Consider the following 14,267-nt stretch of genomic DNA (forward strand, 5'->3'; position numbering starts at 1 on the left):
TTTATTTGTAGCCTGAATTTGGTATCAAATGAAATATATAATTGTATCATTACTTCAGTCCTGTGTTTCAATCACTTATGATGTGGAGATCAAGTTAGAAAACTAAATATAATAAAAATCACCAACTCAAGTTAAAAACCTATCTTCAGTAGCCAGATCTTCTATTAAGTAAAAAGAGCTAACAAAAAATGTCCAGAATAACAAACCCTATTAACTAATGCTCCTTATAGAACAGTTTACACAACTCACCAGTCTTATGGACGCACACTCTCAAAGATAATACCTAAACTTTATCTAACCTCAGCTTCTGTTGATTCTCACTGCTTTGTTTACATCTGTTAACATTACTCACAAACTGGCTATCTTCTTAGTAGCGAGCTCAAAAACTGCATCACAGTCCTGCCTTCAGAACGTAGCTTTACATTGTCGTAAAATGCAAAACAAATGCGAATAAACCAGATTCCAAGTCATAAAACCAAATACTTTTATATAGAATAGCATGCAAAGTTCCTCACAAATAAACTTTAATACCTCACTTCGCTTGGGTGCCAAACTTCTGCAAACATGTAAACTGTGGGTGTATCACAGGTGGAGTGCAGCTAGCTGGAGTCAGCATGAGAACTAAAATACCACATGTATGCAAGGTGCAAATATACATAGACGGTTTGCATCCGTTTCGAAGCGAACATATTAGACCCAGCAACATAACTGAGAGACACCATTGGACTTTCAGATAGAAAAGGCTAAACTTACTAATTACTTCTACTCACCAGCTGGATCAGAACCTGCTGCAGCCCTCCGCAGTGCATGATGAATTTTCCCTTAAACAGATTACCAAGCTCACCCTCTTTACCGTGTTATACACGTTAAGCCGACAGCTTAGATGCCAATAATAAAAATAAAAAAAACAGAGCAGTGGTTCATTATACTATAAATATAAACAAGTAACTTGAAACATTAAAAGAAGGGCAAACTTTAACCATCGTTTGATGCTGCATTCACTGGTAATCGGGAAAGGCAGGTGGGTGTGTTCACTGACACGTGGACAACTCATCTTCAGTCGTTAACAGCTTATCACATCGGGGGGAGGGGGCCACAGACCCCTCCTGACCCCCCATACCCGTAATAGTTCCAGGAGGAAGACCAAGTCACCTTTCTCTGCAGTGACACCCTGGCTCCTCCTGGTGGATTCAAAGTGTACCCAGATCAGATTAAATATACATTTCCCTTATTAACAGTCCTCCATAAGTCAAAAACCTGGTTATTTTAGGGAAATTTTACAGGATTTCTGTGTATTTGTACACATTTTAAAACCTCCTCAAATCAAATGTGCAATGCTTATCTTATACAGGGGTTGGACAATGAAACTGAAACACCTGGTTTTAGACCACAATAATTTATTAGTATGGTGTAGGGCCTCCTTTTGCGGCCAATACAGCATCAATTCGTCTTGGGAATGACATATACAAGTCCTGCACAGTGGTCAGAGGGATTTTAAGCCATTCTTCTTGCAAGATAGTGGCCAGGACACTACGTGATACTGGTGGAGGAAAACGTTTCCTGACTCGCTCCTCCAAAACACCCCAAAGTGGCTCAATAATATTTAGATCTGGTGACTGTGCAGGCCATGGGAGATGTTCAACTTCACTTTCATGTTCATCAAACCAATCTTTCACCAGTCTTGTTGTGTGTATTGGTGCATTGTCATCCTGATACACGGCACCGCCTTCAGGATACAATGTTTGAACCATTGGATGCACATGGTCCTCAAGAATGGTTCGGTAGTCCTTGGCCCATCTAACACAAGTATTGGGCCAAGGGAATGCCATGATATGGCAGCCCAAACCATCACTGATCCACCCCCATGCTTCACTCTGGGCATGCAACAGTCTGGGTGGTACGCTTCTTTGGGGCTTCTCCACACCGTAACTCTCCCGGATGTGGGGAAAACAGTAAAGGTGGACTCATCAGAGAACAATTCATGTTTCACATTGTCCACAGCCCAAGATTTGCGCTCCTTGCACCATTGAAACCGACGTTTGGCATTGGCATGAGTGACCAAAGGTTTGGCTATAGCAGCCCGGCCGTGTATATTGACCCTGTGGAGCTCCTGACGGACAGTTCTGGTGGAAACAGGAGAGTTGAGGTGCACATTTAATTCTGCCGTGATTTGGGCAGCCGTGGTTTTATGTTTTTTGGATACAATCCGGGTTAGCACCTGAACATCCCTTTCAGACAGCTTCCTCTTGCGTCCACAGTTAATCCTGTTGGATGTGGTTCGTCCTTCTTGGTGGTATGCTGACATTACCCTGGATACCGTGGCTCTTGATACATTACAAAGACTTGCTGTCTTGGTCACAGATGCGCCAGCAAGACGTGCACCAACAATTTGTCCTCTTTTGAACTCTGGTATGTCACCCATAATGTTGTGTGCATTTCAATATTTTGAGCAAAACTGTGCTCTTACCCTGCTAATTGAACCTTCACACTCTGCTCTTACTGGTGCAATGTGCAATCAATGAAGACTGGCTACCAGGCTGGTCCAATTTAGCCATGAAACCTCCCACACTAAAATGACAGGTGATTCAGTTTCATTGTCCAACCCCTGTATGTCTTAATCCTGATTGTTGGCAGGATGGAGTGAGGGATGAATCGCTGGACAGCAGTGCTCTGATAAGTCGTGGTGAAGAAGCACCTGAGATAAATGATAAAGCTCTGAATTTACTGTTCCATCTATGATACAGGCATCACCTTTGGTCATGTGATGTGGGTCAATACTGAAAGAAAGTGATTCTGGATACAAACAGCTAAAAGGTAAGGAGCTTTGGAAGTTCAATTCATAGCTGAACTTCTAATGACCGTTGCTTCTGGTAAATTGCTTAATGGCTTAACTCTGAATTATCTGAAACAGCTCAATATCTGATCAGATCCCAGAAGAGCTTCTCACAGCATCTTTTCAGACCTTCTAGTACTTCCACAAATTTCCGGAAGAGTGGCAGAGCTTCTAGTGTAGTTTTTAGGCTCATCTCAGCTTTGGTTTAGCAGTTTTTCCTTTATTTACAGTAACTATAACAAAAAGTGTGCAGCCAAGCTTGTGCAGTCAATACTCAGCAGAAACCTTTAGTACTAAACTAATACTAAACCCTTTAATAACAACCTTTCATTTAGGAAATTGTAGCATTGATGAATCTTGATTTTACTATCATTGCACTGTGTGGTTCCAACCATTTTCCATATCTACACAACTGTGCAGTTGTTTTAGGTAGGTGTGAAAAAATGCTGTAAACAAAGAATGCTTTCAAAAATGGAAGTGTTAATCATTTACAGCAATCAACAAAATGCAGTGAATGAACAAAAGAGAAATTTAAATCTAATCAATATTTGGTGTTACCACCCTTTGCCTTCAAAACAGCATCAATTCTTCTTGGTACACTTGCACACAGTTTTTGAAGGAACTCCGCTGGTAGGTTGTTCCAAACATCTTGGAGAACTAACCACAGATCTTCTCTGGATGTAGGCTTTCTTACATCAGAGATAGAACTCTTCATATAATCCCAGACACAATTCATGATGTTGAGATCAGGGCTCTGTGGGGGCCATACCATCACTTCCAGTAAGTCTTCTTTACGCTGAAGATAATTCTTAATGACTTTGGTTGTATGTTTGGGTTCACTCGCTTAGCATTTTGTAAATTGATGAAAATAAACAATCATTTATATTTCTGAAAGCGTTCTTTGTTAACAGCATTTTTTTTGTTTTACACCCGCCTAAAACTTTTGCACAGTAATGTATGTCTAAAAATACTGACCTGTGGAACTGCTGGAACAGGTTCATGGGGATAAAGGTCAGCAGGCTGTATTTGGTAGTGCAGATGCTGTTGCCCTTGTACTTCTTGGACACTGCTTCATATTCTTCCTGGTGGGGGCCGTGGCGGGCCAACACCGTCCTCCTCCTGGCGCTGACCTTCTGTGGGGAGCTTTTGCTGGGAAGGCCATCAGGCGGAGAGTACCAGCCTCGCTCTGAGTCTATGGCCAGCAGCTGCCGACAGCGATGCCGCACCCATTGGAAGCGCTCCATCTACGCAGCCCGAACTGCGGCCGGGCCCCAACACCTGCGTGGAACTCCGGCTTCTTCCTCAACTCTCTTAACGCCGTCCTGCTGCAGATATTAAACAAGTAAAATCCGTTTAAAATGGTCTTTATGGAGAAGCATCAATCTGGTGGCTCAACACTTTGACTCACCTGGTCTAAATCATTTTTGAGTTTTTAAATGACTCAGACAAAAATGGTCACCTAAAGAGAATAGTCCCAAAGAAACACAACATAAAGTTTTAACAAAAGTAATGCCTCAATGCCATGTCACATAATCCGTGTCGTGATTTATTTCCCCTTTTTTATTTCCCTTGTTTCGATACTACAATGTCATGAACATGACTGAAACAAGTGGTGTTTTTCTCTTGTTTCTGCAGCAAACAGAGGAAGAAACTCCCTAGAAAAAAGACAATGCAGACAAACAGGTTTCAGGTACATTAAAGAGACAACAGACAAGTAAAAGAGACCATCCTGAAACAGATCCTCCATTTATACACATGGGATTCCTTTTGTATTCATCCATCTCTGCCTTTACTTTGTCTTTTCGGGAGAGGGGCTTGTTCACAAAATGATCTATCCATCTAGGGGTGGGTGATATGGACTTAAAGTTTGATCATGAAATTTTGTATTTATTGCAATAAGTCTTTACAGTCTTTTTTAGGTAACTGCAAGTGGATGTTACAAAATGTTGGATTTTCATTGACTGTAATCTCTATAAAATGAGTTTTACTTTGTAATATTCTAAGTTACTGAGATGCACATGTCTATGGTCCCTCCATTGAATCAATCAGTTTTTTATATTTTTCATAGTTCCTTACATTTTGCTGAAAATCTCCGGTCCTCATGGGTGGGGAAACATTTGCTGTTGGGATTTTTTGCCCGCAACTGTAACAGTATGAACAGAATAGCAGGAAATCTTTCAGTCATATGATGAGAATCACCAATCTTGGCTGCAGAACCGAAGCTTATCTAGGCTACAACCGCCGGCAGCTGTGAGACAGGCCAAACCTGCTGACCTTCATATGCTGCTGCTTTATTTACAGATTACATTTTATTGTGTGTAATGTTCACAGAAAAGGAGTGCCTTCCCCCCAGTTCGCTATACAGCCTAATGTATAAGTTTTGGATTATTTTGAGTATTTGAATAAAATGCTTTATTGTAAAAACACTAGATTAGAAAGGGTGACTCCTCTAAGTGTTTAAAACCACACAATGCTGAAAGTGGCTTTTTTTTAATAGTTCCTTGAGATACCAGGTCTATTTTAAAAGTTTTATTTAATTAAGGATTTTCTCAAATGCTTAAAAATATACATGAAGTCACACATGCATATGTTCCCTTTAATATTTGGCTAAATGCCTCCTGGGCAGCTGTACCCCGACTACATGACTTTTAGCCATAAATAAGACTCTGGCATCATTCGGGCTAGATACTTAATCACTTCTTTTGACAGAAGTGGTTCTTTTACATTGGTTGGTTTCCTGGTACTGACCCAGCTTTTAAACAGAGTCCACACATTTTTAACAGGGTTGATCTCAGGACTTTGGGAACTTAAAACCAGTTTGGCTAGAAGCTTTCATTTATTCTCCAGTTGGAGCACCCGTTTGTTTTTAAGTTTCAGCATCTAGAAGTTAATTAGAAATAGTCCTTTATTTTGCCATAAGCCAAGCAATGCAGCAGTACCACAAGCAGTGAAACAGTTCCACAGCATGATGCTGCCACCACAATGCTTGAGAGGTGGTAAAGAGTGCTGAGGAAGCAGACAAGGTAAGGCCTTTAACCTAATGGGGCCCATTGTTGCTAAATAGGTCAATCTTAGTTTCATCTAAATATAGCACTTTTCTCCAGGAAGCATTTGGATTGTTCATGATGGCAGCTTCAAATTAAGGGGTCAATTTTGCAAAAGGGGCTTTTTTTCCTCTCAGTAAGTATTAACCACTGTGGACATAGACAGTGGTCTTCCAATAGTTTCCAGTTTGGAGAAGGCTTGAACGGGGCAATTCAGATCCTTCTTTCAGACCTTGGCGAAATGGTTACACATCCAAATAACTTGTACTTATGTACAACTGTATAAACTGATTATCCCAGAAATGACTAACATGCTTTCCTAACTTGTGTAAATCTAAAACGTTCTTTCTTAGATCTTGACAGAGTTCCTCTGACTTTTTTAGGCTACAATGAGAAACTGCGAGCTGAAGGGAAATCATTATCACAAACCTCTTCCTAACCCTAACTCACTGTTTTGGCTTCAGATGTTTCAGGTCTCAGGTGAAGTTCTGAAAAAACAACCAGTTCTCTAGTGTTGCTAGGATGAGACCATATTAATCCACTGAGCATTAAGTAAAGAACAGGAGCTCTGTCTTTAACCCAGCAGGCTGACTGGACCTAAAGCAGAACTGAAAGATGATTTCTGAGAAGTGAAAGCAGTGCGGTCAGATGATCACTGGGATTATTTGTGCAGTTCTGAAACTGACTTAGTAAAGTTTGTATAAATGGAAAGCCTATTCTAGTAGACAAGAAAAAAAGACATAAGAAGTCCTGTTTACAGGTTACCTCAAGCCATGTTGGGGACACAGAAAATAAGATGGGACTAGTCAGATGAAAATAAAATGTGACTTTTTTGATCCATATGCAAAACACAATATGTGGCTTATTGTATATCATACTGAATACACTGGGGTAACATAGTGGTGGCAGCATCATGATTTGGGAATTCTTTTTGTAAGAAGAGAGAGAGAGAAGCTTAGTATTCAACAACAGCCCTAAACATACAGCCAGAGCATACTCATACGTTAGAATGGCCCAGTCAAAGTCCAGAACTAAATCCAATTGAGAATCTGTGACAAGACTGGAAAATTATACTCCCCATCTAATCTAGCTGAGCTTGAGGCATTTTGCAAAGAATTTCAGCCTCTAGATGTACAAAGCTGGTAGATATGTACACTGACCAAACATATAATCGCACCACTTGTTACTCCCATTTTTCCAGAGCTGAAACCAAAGATATAAAGCCTCCTTTTCCACAGGCGTTACTATGACGAGCTCCACTCCACTCAGCCCGTTTTGCGAAGGTTTCCATTACTGTTTCTTCTGGCAAGTTAGCTGCTCAGAAGCAGGTCCCATCGGGGCTGAGCCGGGCCAAAATGTGACGTGAACAAACTGCTGTTTACCGATTGGCCATGGGCATAGTCAGCTGTATGAGTCTGACTGCAATACTGAGCGGAAGCGTGATGGCGCAAGGAAACTAGTCCATGCATTTGTTACTTCAAGGCTGGACTATTGTAATTCGTTACTATCAGGATGTCCACAAAATGCATTTAAAAGCCTTCAGCTGATTCAAAATGCTGCAGCAAGAGTTCTGATGAAAATTAAAAAGAGATCATATTTCTCCTATTTTAGCTTCCCTTCATTTGCTCCCTGTTAAATCCAGAATAGAATTTAAAATTATCCTCCTCACATATAAAGCCCTTAATGATGTAGCTCCATCATACATCAGAGATCTGATGGTTCCATATGTTCCTAACAGAGCACTTCGTTCTCAGACTGCATGTTTACTGGTGGTTCCTAGAGTCTCTAGAAGTAGAACGGGAGGCAGATCTTTTAGTTATCATGCTCTTCTCCTGTGGAACCAGCTCCCAGTTTTAGTCTGTGAGGCAGACACCCTGTCTACTTTTAAGGCTAGGCTTAAAACTTTCCTTTTTGATAAAACTTATAGTTAGAGTGGCTTAGGTTTTCCTGAGCTATCTTCCTTATTTTTTACCTCCATCTTCTTCCTTCCCTGTTGGATGGAGTAAGGGGGAGTCAGGTTTAGCCTAAACCGGCTCAGCTATGGTTGAGGTGCAAACACACCCTCCATTTCTGCTACCTGTATGACCCCCTCTCTTTTCCAGTGGTTATGGTCAATCTGACAGAGAGAGGTATCCCAATCATTGTGGTTTTTAGTATAACAATGGCCATCAGAGGGCTCTAGATGGACAAACTGTGTACTTTTAAGGCTAGGCTTAAAACTTTCCTTTTTGATAAAGCTTATAGTTAGTGGCTTAGGTTATCCTGAGCTATCTCTGTAGTTATTCAATTCAATTCAAAAATACTTTATCAATCCCAAAGGGAAATTAAATGTTGTTGTAGCTCATTATGAAGGTTTCTTCAAAGAGCCGTTGTAGATGCTGATGGCTGTGGGCAGGAAGGATCTCCTGTAGCGCTCCGTCTTACAGCACATCTGAAGAAGACTCTGACTGAAGACACTCTGTTGTTGTAGGACAGTCTCATGAAGAGGATGCTCAGGGTTCTTCATAATGTTCTTCATTTTATGAAGAATCCATCTTTCCACAATGACCTCCAGAGGTTCCAGAGGAGTCCCCAGAACAGAGCCAGCCTTCTTTATCAGCTTGTTGAGCTTTTTTATGCTGCTTCCCCAGCAGATGATGGCAGAAGAGATCACACTCTCCACAACAGACTTATAGAAGATATGCAGCATGTTGCTGCAAACACCAGAGGACCTAAGCTTCATCAAGAAGAACAGTCTGCTCTGTCCCTTCTTGTAGATGGCTTCACAGTTGCATCTCCACACTAGTCTGTTGTCCAGGTGAACACCGAGGTATTTATACTCCTCCACCTCTTCTCCCATGATAGAAATAGTTTTTGTCTTATTCCTGTTTCTCTTAAAATCTACAATCATCTCCTTTGTTTTAGTCACGTTCAAAATGAGATGATTGTTTCCACACCATGCCACCCACAAAGCGGTCCACTACCTTCCTGTACTCAGCTTCTTGTCCATCTCTGATCCACCCCACTACTGCAGAGTCATCCGAGTATTTCTGCAGATGACAGGAGTCTGTCTTGTACTGGACGTCTGAGGTGTACAGAGTGAAGAGGAATGGTGAGAGTACAGTCCCCTGTGGTGCTCCTGTGCTGCTGACTACCTGGTTAGACTCATAACCCTTCAGTCTCACAAACTGTGGTCTGTTGGTCAGGTAGTCTTTGATCCAGGAGATTGTTGAGGCCTCCACCTGAGTCTTCTGGAGTTTCTGACAAAGCAAATCAGGTTGGATTGTATCAAATGCACTGGAGAAATCAAAGAACATGATCCTCACAGTGCTGCTGGCTTTGTCCAGATGACAGTGGGTTTGTTGAAGCAGGTGTATGATGGCATCTTCAACTCCAACTCCACAGCGATAAGCAAACTGAAGGGGGTCCTGATGGTTTACTGTTTGCTTACTCAGGTGGGCCAACAGGAGTCTCTCTATGACCTTCATGATGTGGGATGTCAGGGCAACAGGTCTATAGTCATTGAGGACTGATGGGTGAGTTTTCTTTGGTACCGGAACAAGACAAGAGGTCTTCCACAACACCGGAACCTTCTTCTGGGCCAGGCCAAGGTTGAAGAGGTGCTGCAGAATCCCACAGAGCTGCTCTGCACAGCCCTTCAGGACTCTAGGGCTGACATGATCTGGACCTGCAGCCATATTCCGATTCAGTCTCTCCAGTTGCATCTTCACTTGACTTCTTGAGACACACAGGTGGAAGGGGGAAGCAAAGGAAGCATCAGCATCTTCTGATATGGTTGAAGGCAAACATGTAGAAGCAGAAGGGTCTAGGGCTGAGGTGGAAGATAAACAATTTGAGGTGTTACTGGACAGCTGTGGGTCCTGTGGGTCAAAGGAGGGTGGGATGTCTGTTTGGCTGTGAGCAGGAGAGGAGGGTGCAAAGCTTGTTTCTGAACTGAACCTATTGAAGAATGTGTTCAGTTCATTGGCTCTGTCCAGACCTTCATCGGTCCGATCATCCCTCTGCCTGAAGCCAGTGATCTTCTTCATCCTTGTCCACACATCTCTGACATTGTTTTGCTGGAGCTTGCTCACCGGCTTCTTCTAGTACACCTCCTTGCTGTCTCTTATCTTGACTTTAAGTTGCTTCTGTAAACTCCTCAATAATTCTCTGTCTACCTCTCTGAAGGCTATTTTTTTCTTGTTAAGCAGGTCCTTCAGGTCACTGGTGATCCAAGGTTTGTTATTGGGGAAGCATCTCATGGTTCTGGTGGGGATGATGTTATCCACACAGAAGTTTATATTGTCGGTAACACACTCAGTCATGGCATTGATGTCCTCTCCATGTGGCTGGCACAGTGCGTCCCAGTCTGTAGCCTCAAAGCAGCCTTGCAGAGCTTCTTCAGCTTCCTGTGACCATTTTCTCACAGTCCTCTTTATTACAGGTTGCCTCTGAACAAGGGGCTTATATTTCAAGCAGAGAAAAACAAGATTGTGATCTGATTTGCCTAGAGGAGGTCTTGCTGTAGAGATGCACGAGTCCTTGACATTTGCATAAAACCAATGTTTTGTTTTCTCTGGTAGAGCAGTTGACAAACTGTTGAAACGTTGGAAGTGTAGCAGAGAGTGAGACGTGGTTAAAATCACCAGAAATTGCCACAAACGCATTGGGGCTTTGTGCCTGTAGCTTAGCAACAACGGAGCTGATGGCATCACATGCAGTGTCAGCAACAGAGGAAGGTGGAATGTAAACTAAATAATATGGACAAAAACTTACTGCCAACAGTTCAATATCTGGACTGCAGAGATGAAACTTCACAGTTACATGTCCTGAATTACACCATCTGTTGTTCACAAGTACTGCCAGTCCACCTCCTTTACATTTGCCACTCCTCTTTAAATCTCTGTCTGCTCGTATGGTTAAAAAGCCCGGCAGAGAGACACTGGAGTTGAGGATATGATCCTGCAGCCATGTCTCAGTAAAACACATAATACTGCATGCCCGGTACTCTAGCTGGGTCCTTTGTAGGGCTTGGAGTTCATCCAACTTGTTTCCCAACGGTCTCACATTGCCCATCATAATCGACAGAAGAGATGGTTTGAACTTCCTCCTTCTCTTTTCTCTTAGCTCCTGCTCTGCATCCACAGCGTCTCCTTTTCAACTCATTGGGGATTTGGGGTTGTAGTTTAAGTATTATTTGAGCTTTTGAGATATTAATCAGCTGCTCCCGGATGGCAATGCATCATAACAAATGTCCAAAAATAGAAAGTATTAGGAAAAATCCTCCAAGCTACACAGCATCTGACACTGGAGAGGACAGTCGTCCAAAAAAAATCAACTGTATTCACCACAAGAGGAATAGTTCCCAAAAAAGAATAAATCAAAATCAAAAGTAACAGAGTTACTCCAACCTGCTGCCACCTTGAGCGGTGCTATTCTAGAATCCTATGCTGCCAAAGGCTTAGGCTGATGGAGGACATAATGACCACTGTCACCCTCTTCGCTACATTCTCACACTACTCTCTAATTCTGCATTATTTGCTGTTATTTCAGTTTTTAACTTTATGTTCTCCCTCTTTTCTCTTCCTAGAAGCTACACCTGGCCTGACTCTGTGTACTTTGTGACAACAACTAAATGCTCACCTTCTACCGATGATACACTTGGCCCTGTCTTTCAGTGTTTAACCCTATCTCTCTCCTAGACATGGCAATTGACTGAGCTTTTACTGTGACTAACTCTATGTGCTCTCTTTCAGACTTAGACTGGCTCAGAGTTTATCTGTTCTTTCTTTCTAGGTGAAATGACTAAAGGAGCTACAACCATTAACATTTACTTTTCCTTCCCATAGAAAGTACTCCTGGATCAGTGCTTCTTTGTTCTCTTTATGTCTCTGCTCAGTTCTCTCAAACCCCCAGTCGGTTGTGGCAGATGGCCGCTCACACTGAGCCTGGTTCTGCTGGAGGTTTCTTCCTGTTAAAAGGGAGTTTTTCATCTCCACTGTCACTACATGCATGCTCAGTATAAGGGATTGCTGCAAAGTCAACGCCAGTGACTGTCCACTGTCTCTACATGCTCATCCGGGAGGAGGGAATGCTGCAAGTCACTGACTGGATGCAATCTGCTGGGTTTCCTTAGACAGAAAAACTTTTTATCCAATTTGAATAAATAACTGAATCTAACTGCACTGTTCAATGATTAGGATTAATTGGAATGTATGTAACTGACTTTGTGAAGTGCCTTGAGACGACATGTGTTGTGAATTGGCGCTATATAAATAAACTGAATTGAATTGAAAAATGAGAAGGTGTTCGCCGAGGTAGTGCTATTTAAAACGTCCCAGCCTCCAATGTTGTTAGTGTATTCAGTGTTGATTTGGTTGTGAACTGGTGGAGGCCCGGTTTATGAAACACTGGATTCACTGCTCACTCATTTGTTCAAGTAACAAAAATATTAAGAGCTGTTCGGGAGCCTAAAGAGCCAGCCCTTTTAAGCGAACAAAATAAAAAATAAAACAACAAAAGAAACGGTTCTCTGAAATGAGCCGGAGTTCCCATCACTACTAACAATCTACTACTGTCAATCTGTTCTTGCTGTTCAAAATATATTTCCTTTGCTTTCTTTGTTTCTGACCGTGATAACAACCCAGCCACATAGTTACCATTTGCATCAAAAAGTTATTTGAGACTCAGTTTTTTAAACTTCTCCATTAGTTCTCCATGAACCATTATTCCTGCATCTCTCATAACACTGTTGGCTTAATGGGTAAAAAGACTCTTAGCAACAGTCTGTGCCTTCTTGAGTTGTTTGATTTCATCTGTCATCTTGTCTTTGGGTCACCAGCAATGTGATGTGTAAAGCTGGTTGACCGGTTTTTAACTGTCAAGTCTTTATACACAAATGCTGATCCGACTTGAGAGGATCGAGAAGGAAGAAGACATTGGTTCAACTCTTCTTATCATCTTTATTAATTTAATTTAAAGATGATATATGCAGTAGCAGAATCATCAGCATCAGTAGCATAAGCAGTATCAGCAGGTTGAAAACCTTGTAAATAAACAAAGCAAAAAATAGATTTTGACTGGATCTCAATGAAATATTAATTCATAAGTGTTTTACTCTAATATATTGGTACAGTACATGACAATTGGTAAACTGATAAATTTAATTGATTCATTGATTCTATGGATGCTCTCTTTCTGCATTAGAAAGAACACTGCGCACAGTTTAACAAGCTCCACTATCTTGCTACCAACCAAGCTTCCCCCTGTGCTGTGCATTGGTGCTCGAAGGCACCCGAACCAATTCAAGAACGAGAGTTCTTTTGGTGGAAAAACACTACAAGAGTATGGCAATGCAGTGTTAGGCGTTTCACTGAAACATTGCTGCATGATCATATACCTGACTCCAGCTTCTCTCTGCCAGGCTTTCTGACCATAAGAGCAGACAGATTTAAAGAGGAGCCACAAATGCAAAGGAGGTGGATTAGCAAGGTTTGTAAACAACCGATTGAGTAATCCAGGACATTTTACTGTGAAGTTTTATCTCTGCAGCCCAGATACTGAACTGTTAGCAGTAAGCTTTGTCCATATTATTTACCCAGAGATTACACCAGTGTTATTTTGGTAACGGCTTACGTTCTACCATCAGCTGTTGCCGACACTGCATGTGATGTCATCAGCTCAGTTGTTGCTAAGGTACAGACATAACATACCAATGCGCTTGTGGCAATATCTGGAGATTTTAACCATGCTTCACTCTCTGCTACACTTCCAACGTTTAAACAGTTTGCCAGCTGCTCTACCAGAGAAACCAACAAGTTGGATTTGTTTTATGCAAATGTCAAGGACTCGAACATCTCTAAAGCAAGAAGTCCTCTAGGCAACTCAGATTACAATCTTGTTTTTTTTTTTTTTCTTTTGCTTGAAATGTGAGCCCGTTGTTTAGATGCAACCTGTAATAAAAATAACTGTGAGAAGATGGTCACAGGAAGCTGAAGAAGCCCTGCGAGGTTGGTTTGAGGCTACAGACAGGAAAGCGCTTCTTTTGTTAGCTTTAACCGCTAACAGCTAAGAACACGTGCTTGCCTGCTAAGATCATTTACCCAAAAAGGTTGTTAGTTTTCAGTCTAGTAAAATAATATTTCCCTAAATATTATTTTACTAAACTTGATAACTAAGTAACACAATTAAGCCAATTTCTCAAAGATTTGGTTCTTATTCAAAATAATATTTCTTTAAATATTATTTTAATAAATAAAGGCAGCTAATTAAACACTGTTGAGAATTGGTCATCCAGAAGGGTGGTTTTATTCAGCAAATCATTATTTAAAATATTATTTTATTAAAAATAACATTTTATCTGATCTTGCATTGTGAATGGTTGTCTAAAGGTATGCTGATTATTGCCTAAG

At 41.4% G+C, this 14,267-nt stretch overlaps 1 protein-coding gene across 4 annotated transcripts in view; it reads right to left on the reverse strand.

The window, feature by feature from the left end:
• The window catches only part of atp10d (ATPase phospholipid transporting 10D), a 43,406-nt gene that overhangs the window by 26,097 nt on the left and 3,042 nt on the right, over positions 1–14,267 (reverse strand). For 3 of the 4 annotated variants that reach the window (XR_007035209.1, XM_047346164.1, XM_047346163.1), the window contains one exon: positions 3,809–4,158. Coding sequence is in view for 3 of the 4 variants with exons in the window: in XM_047346164.1 (XP_047202120.1) it covers positions 3,809–4,077 (269 nt within the window). In the remaining variant the exon portion in view is untranslated. Of the gene's footprint in view, positions 1–3,808; positions 4,159–4,909; positions 4,932–14,267 lie in introns of those variants that run through there. The other variant, XM_047346165.1, reaches the window with a different exon arrangement.

This window comes from Girardinichthys multiradiatus, chromosome 19 (genome assembly GCF_021462225.1).
Source record: "Girardinichthys multiradiatus isolate DD_20200921_A chromosome 19, DD_fGirMul_XY1, whole genome shotgun sequence".
In the NCBI taxonomy this organism is placed as follows: Eukaryota; Metazoa; Chordata; class Actinopteri; order Cyprinodontiformes; family Goodeidae; genus Girardinichthys; species Girardinichthys multiradiatus.